Source organism: Camelus ferus, chromosome 5 (assembly GCF_009834535.1).
Source record: "Camelus ferus isolate YT-003-E chromosome 5, BCGSAC_Cfer_1.0, whole genome shotgun sequence".
In the NCBI taxonomy this organism is placed as follows: Eukaryota; Metazoa; Chordata; class Mammalia; order Artiodactyla; family Camelidae; genus Camelus; species Camelus ferus.
This window is the reverse complement of record NC_045700.1, coordinates 50,791,002-50,802,358: the sequence shown is the minus strand read 5'-3', so window position 1 is coordinate 50,802,358 and position 11,357 is coordinate 50,791,002. Positions and strand designations below refer to the sequence as shown.

Below are 11,357 nucleotides of genomic sequence, written 5' to 3'. Positions count from 1 at the left end.
AATGTTTCATAATCTTCCCTTTCTTCTGATATTTTACTTTCTTAGAAAAACCAAGCCCACCTGAAAAACTTGGAGTAACAAGTGTATCCAAAGACAGTGTTTCCCTGACCTGGTTGAAGCCAGAACATGATGGTGGAAGCAGAGTTGTACATTATATCATTGAAGCACTAGAAAAAGGACAGAAAAACTGGGTTAGATGTGCCGTGGTAAAGTCAACCCATCATGTTATTTCTGGTCTGAGGGAGAATGCTGAGTACTTTTTCCGAGTGTTTGCTGAAAATCAAGCTGGTCTGAGTGACCCAAGAGAGCTGCTGCTTCCTGTTCTCGTTAAGGAGAAGCTAGGTATGTCTAATTTTATAAAGAAGCAAAATTTGAAATTATTTGCATTGATTTAATTTTTAAAAACTCTTTTTCACCTTCATCTGCCATACTCTTATTTTTCAGAACCACCTGAAATAGACATGAAGAATTTCCCAAGCCACACCGTCTATGTTAGAGCTGGTTCAAACCTTAAAGTTGACATTCCAATTTCTGGAAAACCACTGCCCAAAGTGACCTTATCAAGAGATGGTGTACCCCTGAAAGCAACCATGAGATTTAATACTGAAATTACTGCTGAGAACCTGACCATCAATCTCAAAGAAAGCATTGCTGCTGATGCTGGAAGATACGAGATCACGGCCGCCAACTCCAGTGGAACAACCAAAGCTTTCATTAACATCGTCGTACTGGACAGGCCTGGTCCCCCAACTGGCCCTGTTGTGATTAGTGATATAACTGAACAAAGTGTGACTCTCAAATGGGAGCCTCCTAAGTATGATGGCGGAAGTCAGGTTACCAATTACATTGTACTCAAGAGAGAGACAAGTACCGCAGCATGGACTGAAGTGTCTGCAACAGTTGCAAGAACCATGATCAAAGTCATGAAACTGACCACAGGAGAAGAATACCAATTCCGCATCAAGGCAGAAAACCGCTTTGGCATCAGCGATCACATAGATTCAGCTTGTGTGACTGTCAAACTACCATACAGTAAGTTGTCAAACTTTTCAGACATCCCAGGTTTCCCTTTAAATGTTTTAAATGTCTATGTTAACTTACGGGACTTCTCTCTTTTATAGCAACACCTGGACCGCCATCTACACCATGGGTCACTCATGTTACTCGAGAAAGCATCACTGTGAGCTGGCATGAACCAGTGTCCAGTGGAGGCAGTGCAGTTACAGGATATCACCTGGAAATGAAAGACAGAAACAGTATCTTATGGCAAAAAGTCAACAAAATGGTCATCCGCACAACTCACTTCAAAGTCACAACGATCAGTGCCGGACTTATCTATGAATTCAGGGTGTATGCAGAAAATGCTGCTGGTATTGGAAAACCCAGCCATCCTTCCGAACCAGTCCTAGCCATTGATGCCTGTGGTATGTATTTTTCACAAGGAGGACAGTTCTGATTGCTTAAAAAAATGCAAACCTTATTTCTGCAGAGCAAAATAATGACATAAATGCCACTAATCTGCTTTCTGTTATTACCACAGAACCCCCAAGAAATGTCCGTATCACTGATATTTCAAAGAACTCTGTCAACCTTTCATGGCAACAACCAGCTTTTGATGGAGGAAGCAAGATTACAGGCTACATCATTGAGAGACGAGATCTTCCAGATGGCAGATGGGCCAAGGCCAGCTTTACCAATGTCACCGAGACTCACTTCACCGTCTCTGGCTTGACTCAGAACTCCCAGTATGAATTCCGTGTCTTTGCTAGAAATGCCGTTGGATCCATCAGCAATCCATCTGAGGTTGTAGGTCCCATTACTTGCGTCGATTCTTACGGTAAGCATGTTTAGCACTTTGAATCTCAACAGCAATTTAACTTAGTATTTTGTCTTATGGGTCCTAATCTATAGGATAACTTTCACTATGCACCTTAGTTAGATCATAAGAAATTATGAACTAGCTGGGAGTCTTAGGAAAATTCCTTAACCCCTCTTTAGGCCTCCTGACTTCACTGTAAAACGTGAGATTTAGACTACAGGATAGCTAAAGGCTTTCAAGCTTCAACCTTTTATGATTCTTTGATTGTATGAGTTGCTGCTTTCACATTTTTATTTTAAATTTTCGCAGTCAATAATAAAATCATGGTTGAATGCCCAGAGAATATTCCTCTTAAATAAGTGAAAGACTAAACAGAGGGATTAATGATGATAATATTAGCAGTAGCTAACATTTACTGGGTACTTTCCATGAATTCTCTCCCCTACTTCTAACAGCCTTAACGTTAACCAGTTTTACAGAAAAGAAACTGAGGTTTAGAGTACTTATATCCTTTCCCCAACATCAGGCAGCTCACTGATGACAGAGTGAGGACTCCCAGAGACAGACTGCAGAATTCTCTCTACATCGCTGTCAGCCCAAAACACACATAGTTGACCATTCTGGAAAATAAGTGGCACACTGAACTTAACAGAGTCTTAAAAATTAAAACTTCACAAGAATTCACCCTACAACACTTTTTCTAAAAGTCCCCCATTTTCAAGGAGGAGTCTCTACGGTGTCTGAGCTAAAGCATCCACTCCCGTCCTCACGCTGGGAATCCCAGGGCTTCTCTGTATGAACCAGGCTTTGTGAACTGTGCATCAGTACTTGGGAGACTGCAAAACAAGTCACATTTCATTCTGTTTCTCAAAAGTTCCAAGCAGCCTGACAGAAAATCAGTCCAGTGAAGTACAGAGTTCTGTGAGTAGGAAATTCATAACTCGACGGACCAACATGAACTGCCCCCACTTAGATACCAGTGAACTGGGAAGGGAAACTAAGAAGAATAGGAGGTGCTTAGAGGAAGAGGAGGGAGAACCTAGAATGAGAGAAAATGTAGAATGCAGCTTCTCCAATGATGTTCTCACTGCTGTATCCCATTTTATCATTGGAATAAAACACCTCAGAGACTTTAAAGTACCTTTCAAAGGCGTTGAAGTCCCTGTGCAACTACTGCAGTGTCACTGGGGTACAAAGCTTGCTCGCCATTTTTCTTCCCTATCTGGGAGAGAAGAGCGGCTTATAAAAGCTTAAATGTAAATGTACAGGATCAGAACTACTGTTTGTGTATATGTTAATTCATAAAGGCCAGTGAGATTACTTTGAAGTTGTTGCCATTATTTTTTTAATCCTTATAATCTTTTAAATATTTCTCATCTGTTTTTCTTGCAGGTGGACCTGTGATTGATTTGCCTCTAGAATATACAGAAGTTGTCAAATACAGAGCAGGTACATCTGTGAGGCTCAGAGCTGGCATTTCTGGCAAACCTGAGCCTACAATTGAGTGGTATAAAGATGATAAAGAGTTACAAACCAGTGCACTGGTGTGTGTTGAAAATACCACTGACCTTGCATCTATACTCATCAAAGAGACAAATCGCCTTAATAGTGGAAGCTATGAATTAAAACTAAGGAATGCCATGGGTTCAGCCTCAGCCACCATCAGAGTGCAGATCCTTGGTAGGTGCTGAGTACAGGCCAACATCATATTTTGTTTGCCTAAAACTTAATCACTTTAAATTAGAAGACTTCTAAAATTGACTAATACAACGTTTTGTTCTCTCACTGACAGACAAACCAGGACCTCCAGGTGGACCGATTGAGTTTAAGACCGTCACCGCCGAAAAGATAACTCTTCTCTGGCAGCCTCCAGCGGATGACGGTGGTGCCAGAATCACTCACTACATCGTGGAGAAGCGTGAAACAAGCCGCGTGGTGTGGTCTATGGTGTCCGAACATTTGGAAGAGTGCATCATTACAACCACCAAAATTATCAAAGGAAATGAATATGTCTTCCGGGTTCGAGCTGTGAACAAATATGGAATTGGTGATCCACTGGAATCTCATCCAGTGGTAGCAAAGAATGCATTCGGTGAGCCATGGTTGCATCAGAAAAAGAAAATCAAACATTTGTAAATGTAACAATACATATCAGCTATTCGCTAGCTTATGAAGATGTTTTCAGAGCTTGATTGATTTTTATTTTCTTGTGCCCCATATCTCTTCTCATTATCATTTTTTTCACAAGGTGGAAAGTATAATAAATGAATCTAGTATTCTTAGCTAGGATTTGAAGATTAAAATATAGAATTTATCAGTAATGTTCATTCTTTAAATTCATTTTCCTCTTCCTTTCTAAACAGTTACACCTGGGCCTCCAAGCGTGCCAGAGGTGACAAAGATTACCAAGAATTCAATGACAGTTGTCTGGAGCAGGCCAGTTGCAGATGGCGGTAGTGAAATAAGTGGCTATATCCTTGAGAAACGAGACAAGAAGAGTCTGGGATGGTTTAAAGTCCTAAAGGAGACTATCCGTGACACCAGACAGAAAGTGACAGGACTCACAGAAAACAGTGACTATCAATACCGTGTTTGTGCTCTAAATGCTGCTGGACATGGTCCATTTTCTGAACCATCTGACTTCTACAAAGCTGCCGATCCTATTGGTAAGTGTGGTGTCTTCACCTGTGTCTTCTTTCTTGTCGCCAAATTGTACATGATCACGTAACTACTGTATTGTGAATGGCTGTTCCAGATCCTCCAGGCCCACCAGCTAAGATAAGAATTGCAGATTCAACTAAATCATCCATCACTCTTGGCTGGAGTAAACCTGTCTATGATGGGGGCAGTGCTGTTACCGGATATGTCGTTGCGATGAGACAAGGAGAGGAAGAGGAATGGACTGTTGTCTCTGCCAAGGGAGAGGTCAGAACTACAGAATATGTGGTATCTAACCTGAAGCCCGGAGTCAATTACTACTTCCAGGTATCCGCGGTAAACTGTGCTGGACAAGGAGAACCTATAGAAATGACTGAACCCGCACAAGCTAAAGATATACTTGGTACGTACCAACTGGTGTGACTGTGTTTTTATTTTTTTTTAATAGAGTACTTCCAGGAAATCACTCATTTTCATGCATTAAAATTCATTATCCATGTCCATTTTATGTCTACAGAGGAACCAGAGATCGACCTGGATGTGGCTCTCAGGACCTCCATTATAGCTAAAGCTGGTGAAGATGTGCACGTGTTTATTCCCTTCAAAGGCAGACCTCCTCCTACTGTCACATGGAGAAAAGATGAGAAGAATCTTGGCAGTGACGCCAGATACAGCATTCAAAACACTGATTCATCTTCACTACTCATTATTCCCCAAGTCACTCGCAATGATACAGGCAAATATATCCTCACAATAGAAAATGGAGTTGGTCAACCAAAGTCTTCAACTGTGAATGTTAAAGTGCTTGACACACCAGCTGCTTGCCAGAAACTACAGGTTAAACATGTTTCTCGAGGCACAGTCACTTTGCTTTGGGAGCCTCCTCTCATTGACGGAGGATCTCCCATCATCAATTACATCATTGAGAAGAGAGATGCCACCAAGAGAACATGGTCTTCAGTGTCACACAAATGTTCCAGCACATCCTTTAAGGTGACAGATTTGTCAGAGAAAACTCCATTCTTCTTCAGAGTTCTTGCAGTAAATGAAATTGGAATCGGGGAACCCTGTGACACTACAGAGCCAGTGAAGGCTGCTGAAGTACCAGCTCCTATACGCGACCTCTCAGTGAAAGATTCAACAAAGACATCTGTTACGCTGACCTGGACCAAGCCTGACTTTGATGGTGGTAGTGTCATCACAGACTACATCGTGGAAAGGAAAGGCAAAGGCGAACAAGTGTGGTCACATGCTGGCATAACTAAGACATGTGAAATAGAGGTTAGCCAACTCAAGGAACAGTCAGTCCTGGAATTCAGAGTATCTGCCAAAAATGAGAAAGGACTGAGTGATAGTGTCACTATTGGGCCAATTACAGTGAAAGAACTTGTGATTACACCTGAAGTTGACCTGTCAGAAATCCCTGGAGCACAAGTCAGTGTGAGAATTGGGCATAATGTGCACCTCGAATTACCTTATAAAGGAAAACCCAAACCATCTATCAGTTGGTTAAAAGATGGTTTGCCACTGAAAGAGAGTGAACGTGTTCGTTTAAGTAAAACTGAAAACAAACTTACTTTGAGTATTAAGAATGCTAAGAAGGAGAATGGAGGGAAATACACCATTATCCTTGATAACGCAGTTTGTAGAAACTCATTTCCCATTACAATCATCACACTTGGCCCACCATCAAAGCCCAAAGGACCCATTCGATTCGATGAAGTCAAGGCTGACAGTGTCATCATGTCATGGGATGTGCCTGAAGATGATGGAGGAGGAGAAATTACTTGTTACAGCATTGAGAAGCGAGAAGCTTCACAAACTAATTGGAAGATGGTGTGTTCGAGCGTGGCCCGGACAACTTTCAAAGTTCCTAATCTGGTCAAAGATGCTGAATACCAGTTCAGAGTTAGGGCAGAAAACAGATACGGAGTCAGCGAGCCACTTGTGTCAAACCTTATTGTGGCAAGACATCAGTTCAGGATTCCTGGCCCCCCAGGAAAGCCAGTTACATACAATGTAACTTCTGATGGCATGTCACTAACTTGGGATGCTCCAGTTTATGATGGCGGCTCAGAAGTTACTGGATACCATGTTGAGAAGAAAGAAAGAAATAGCATCCTCTGGCAAAGACTTAATACATCACCAATATCTGGAAGAGAATATAGAGCTACTGGACTAATGGAAGGCCTGGATTACCAGTTCCGTGTATACGCTGAAAATTCTGCCGGCCTAAGCTCACCTAGTGACCCAAGCAAATTTACCTTGGCTGTTTCCCCAGTAGGTAAGTGACTGAGAATTATTCAAATCTATTTAATTCAGCAACTGAATGTACTAGTGACAAATCGAACACAGCTTTTCTTTTACGTTACCACCTTTTCACATATCTTCTTATCACTAGAGAGCTGGTCAAGTAAAACAAGGGAGATGATTTTAAATTAGCCTAATAAGGTAATTGAGAGTTCTTTTTTTTTAAGACTCCAATACAACAAAAAAAATTGCAATTAGTGGCTAAAATGAATTCAGGCGATTTATCCACTTTATTTTTCTTCCATTGAGGATTAAGAGTTGATTACAGAAATAATGACACTTTTAACTTCCATATAATTTATTTAGACCCACCTGGCACTCCTGACTACATTGATGTCACCCGGGAAACCATCACACTTAAGTGGAACCCACCGTTGCGTGATGGAGGCAGTAAGATTGTGGCCTACAGCATTGAGAAACGGCAAGGGAGCGATCGCTGGACTCGATGCAACTTTACCGATGTCAGCGAATGTCAGTACACGGTTACAGGACTTAGTCCTGGGGATCGATACGAGTTCAGGATAATTGCAAGAAATGCTGTTGGAACTATAAGCCCGCCCTCACAGTCTTCTGGCGTTATTATGACAAGAGATGAAAATGGTAAGCGTTTACAACTGATTTCCAGTGTCACTAAGATCATGTATGTTTTTTAAAAAATATTTTAGCCCCTAGTCTGTAAAATGGGAACAGAAACAACATTTCATACAGATTACCAAAGGCTGTTAGGCGGATGAATTAGATGTTCTACCTTTCAGATGAAGAGGAAAAACATGTAATTAGTATCAGTTCTTTTTACCATGTCTGTTATTTCATTCCCTTTCCAAATAAACAGCATGCAGGTGGGAATGAGTTTTTAGCTTTGTAATTTCAGACACTGAAAATCAAGGGAAAAGCTCTCAAAAAGAACTGTCCATCTCTTCTGAAGTTACTAAAATACAACACAGATCCAACAGCACAACCATCGCCTTGCTTGAGTGCAGCTGATGGCCTCCTACAGAAACGAGCAGTATTAGGAAGTAAATGATCTGTAAATGTTTTGTTTCTCAATTTACAAATGGCAATGCAAGATTAATAACATGACAGACATCAGCAAAGGAGATAACCCAATAATATGCAAATGTTTAACCCCACAATCTAAATTCTCAATTATTAGTCCTACTTTCAAAATAGCCCTTAGTGACACAGTATAAGCATTACCTTTCCAGGCTTTAGGATATGGTACCAATGAAAAACATGGTTATTTATGTCTTTATTAAGCCAAACTAATGCATATTATTTCTATTTCTTTTATAGTTCCACCAATAGTAGAGTTTGGCCCTGAGTACTTTGATGGTGTCACTATTAAGTCTGGAGAGAATCTCAGAATTAAAGCTTTGGTGCAAGGACGACCAGTACCTCGAGTAACTTGGTTCAAAGATGGAGAAGAAATTGAAAAGAAGATGAAAATAGAAATAACAGATGTCCTTGGATCCACCAGCATCTTTGTTAGAGATGCTACTCGGGACCATCGTGGTGTATACACAGTGGAAGCCAAAAATGCATCTGGCTCCACAAAGGCAGAAATTAAAGTGAAAGTACAAGGTACTCCTAAAATAGCTTCTTAATCTTACAATTTACAGGACCTGGATTAAAGACATGCCTGATTACATTTTAATGAGCAAGGGAAAAGAAACTAACTCTGGAACCTTTTTCTTATAGATACACCAGGAGAACCAGTTGGGCCAATAAGATTCACCAGTATTACTGGAGAGAAGATGACCCTGTGGTGGGATGCTCCACTGAATGACGGCTGTGCTCCTGTAACTCACTACATCATTGAAAAACGGGAAACCAGCAGACTTGCTTGGGCACTAATTGAGGATAATTGTGAAGGCCACAGCTATACTGCCAGTAAACTAATAACTGGCAATGAATACCAATTCCGTGTTTCTGCAGTTAATAAATTTGGTGTTGGCAGGCCACTGGATTCTGACCCAGTGGTTGCTCAAATACAGTACAGTGAGTGTCCATTTTTACTAAGTGGTACTATGTCATAAGATTCACTTCCAAGCAAACGTGTCTAACGGATTACTTCTTTGTTTTCATTTTACAGCTATTCCCGATGCCCCTGGCACTCCAGAACCTAGTAACGTAACAGGCAATAGCATTACCCTGACATGGACGAGGCCAGAATCAGATGGGGGCAATGAAATCCAACAGTATATCCTCGAAAGGAGAGAAAAGAAGAGCACTCGATGGGTGAAAGTGATCAGCAAACGACCAATCTGTGAGACAAGATTCAAAGTCACCGGTCTGACCGAGGGCAACGAGTATGAATTCCATGTCATGGCTGAAAATGCTGCAGGAGTAGGACCTGCCAGTGGCATCTCAAGACTAATCAAATGTAGAGAACCAGTCAGCCCACCCAGTGCTCCCACTGTGGTCAAAGTGACAGACACATCAAAGACAACTGTGAGCTTAGAATGGTCCAAGCCAGTGTTTGATGGAGGCATGGAAATAATTGGGTATATTATTGAAATGTGCAAAGCTGACTTAGGAGACTGGCACAAGGTGAATGTAGAAGCATGTGTGAAGACAAGATACACAGTCACCGATCTACAAGCTGGAGAAGAATACAAATTCCGGGTGAGTGCTGTCAATGGTGCTGGAAAGGGAGACAGCTGTGAAGTGACCGGCACCATTAAAGCTGTTGACCGATTAACAGCTCCTGAGTTAGACATCGATGCCAACTTCAAGCAGACTCATGTTGTCAGGGCTGGGGCCAGTATTCGCCTCTTCATTGCCTACTCTGGTAGACCAACTCCAACAGCCGTGTGGAGCAAACCTGACTCAAACCTTAGCATTCGGGCTGATATCCATACAACAGACTCCTTCAGCACCCTCACTGTGGAAAACTGCAACAGAAATGATGCAGGGAAATACACCTTTACCGTGGAAAACAGCAGTGGTAGTAAGTCAATCACATTCATGGTAAAGGTGCTAGACTCTCCAGGCCCACCTGGCCCAATTACCTTCAAGGATGTGACCCGGGGATCTGTTACATTGATGTGGGATGCCCCTCTCCTTGATGGTGGTGCCCGAATCCATCACTACGTGGTAGAGAAACGAGAAGCAAGTCGCCGCAGCTGGCAGGTGGTCAGTGAAAAATGCACTCGCCAGATCCTAAAGGTCAACGACCTGGTAGAAGGCGTTCCATATTATTTCCGTGTTTCTGCAGAAAATGAGTATGGTGTTGGGGAACCCTATGAGATGCCAGAACCAATGGTAGCCACAGAACAGCCTGCTCCACCTAAGAGACTCGATGTTGTTGACACAAGCAAATCCTCTGCGGTATTAGCTTGGCTTAAACCTGACCATGATGGAGGCAGCCGAATCACTGGCTACCTGCTGGAAATGAGACAAAAGGGATCTGACTTCTGGGTTGAGGCTGGTCACACCAAACAGCTGACTTTCACAGTGGAGCGCCTCGTTGAGAACACTGAATATGAATTCCGTGTGAAGGCCAAGAATGACGCTGGCTACAGTGAACCCAGGGAAGCCTTCTCTTCGGTCATCATCAAGGAGCCTCAAATTGAGCCCACTGCTGATCTCACTGGAATTACCAATCAGCTCATAACTTGCAAAGCAGGAAGTACATTTACCATTGATGTGCCAATCAGTGGTCGTCCTGCCCCCAGAGTAACATGGAAGCTTGAAGAAATGAGACTTAAGGAGACAGATCGAGTGAGTATCACAACAACAAAAGACAGAACCACCCTGTCTGTAAAGGACAGCATGAGAGGTGACTCTGGAAGATACTTCTTGACCCTGGAAAATACAGCTGGTGTTAAAACATTCACCGTCACAGTTGTGGTCATCGGAAGACCAGGTCCAGTAACCGGCCCCATCGAGGTCTCATCTATCTCAGCTGAATCATGTGTCCTATCCTGGGCTGAACCTCAAGATGATGGAGGCACCGATATTACTAATTACATAGTTGAAAAGCGTGAGTCGGGCACAACAGCTTGGCAGCTCGTCAATTCCAGTGTCAAGCGCACTCAGATTAAAGTCACTCATCTTACAAAATACATGGAATATTCTTTCCGTGTCAGTTCAGAGAACAGATTTGGTGTCAGCAAGCCCCTAGAATCAGCACCAGTCATTGCTGAGCATCCATTTGGTAAGAAAAATGAAAATCATATTTCCAAGTCTCTATTAATTAAATATTTCCCCTAAATTTTCTAAAATTGTATTCACATTTGATGCCTCTGTTTATATTTAGTCCCACCAAGTGCACCTACCAGACCTGAGGTCTACTACGTGTCTGCCAATGCCATGTCTATTCGCTGGGAAGAACCCTACCATGATGGTGGCAGTAAAGTCATTGGCTATTGGGTTGAGAAGAAAGAACGTAACACCATTCTTTGGGTGAAAGAAAACAAAGTGCCATGCTTAGAGTGCAACTACAAAGTGACCGGTTTGGTAGAAGGACTGGAATATCAGTTCAGAACGTACGCACTCAATGCCGCAGGTGTTAGCAAAGCCAGCGAAGCTTCAAGACCTATGATGGCTCAAAACCCAGTTGGTAGGT

At 42.3% G+C, this 11,357-nt stretch overlaps 1 protein-coding gene across 50 annotated transcripts in view; it reads left to right on the top strand.

Annotated features, from left to right (window-relative positions):
• TTN (titin) overlaps positions 1-11,357 on the top strand; it is a 269,971-nt gene that overhangs the window by 237,575 nt on the left and 21,039 nt on the right. For all 50 annotated transcript variants that reach the window (XM_032479832.1, XM_032479831.1, XM_032479812.1 and 47 more), the window contains 14 exons: positions 46-342; positions 445-1,032; positions 1,122-1,424; positions 1,541-1,837; positions 3,212-3,499; positions 3,612-3,911; positions 4,183-4,485; positions 4,575-4,880; positions 4,995-6,761; positions 7,094-7,387; positions 8,081-8,368; positions 8,486-8,785; positions 8,880-10,946; positions 11,049-11,351. In XM_032479832.1, the coding sequence (XP_032335723.1) occupies positions 46-342; positions 445-1,032; positions 1,122-1,424; positions 1,541-1,837; positions 3,212-3,499; positions 3,612-3,911; positions 4,183-4,485; positions 4,575-4,880; positions 4,995-6,761; positions 7,094-7,387; positions 8,081-8,368; positions 8,486-8,785; positions 8,880-10,946; positions 11,049-11,351 (7,701 nt within the window). The remainder of the gene's footprint in view (positions 1-45; positions 343-444; positions 1,033-1,121; positions 1,425-1,540; positions 1,838-3,211; positions 3,500-3,611; positions 3,912-4,182; positions 4,486-4,574; positions 4,881-4,994; positions 6,762-7,093; positions 7,388-8,080; positions 8,369-8,485; positions 8,786-8,879; positions 10,947-11,048; positions 11,352-11,357) is intronic.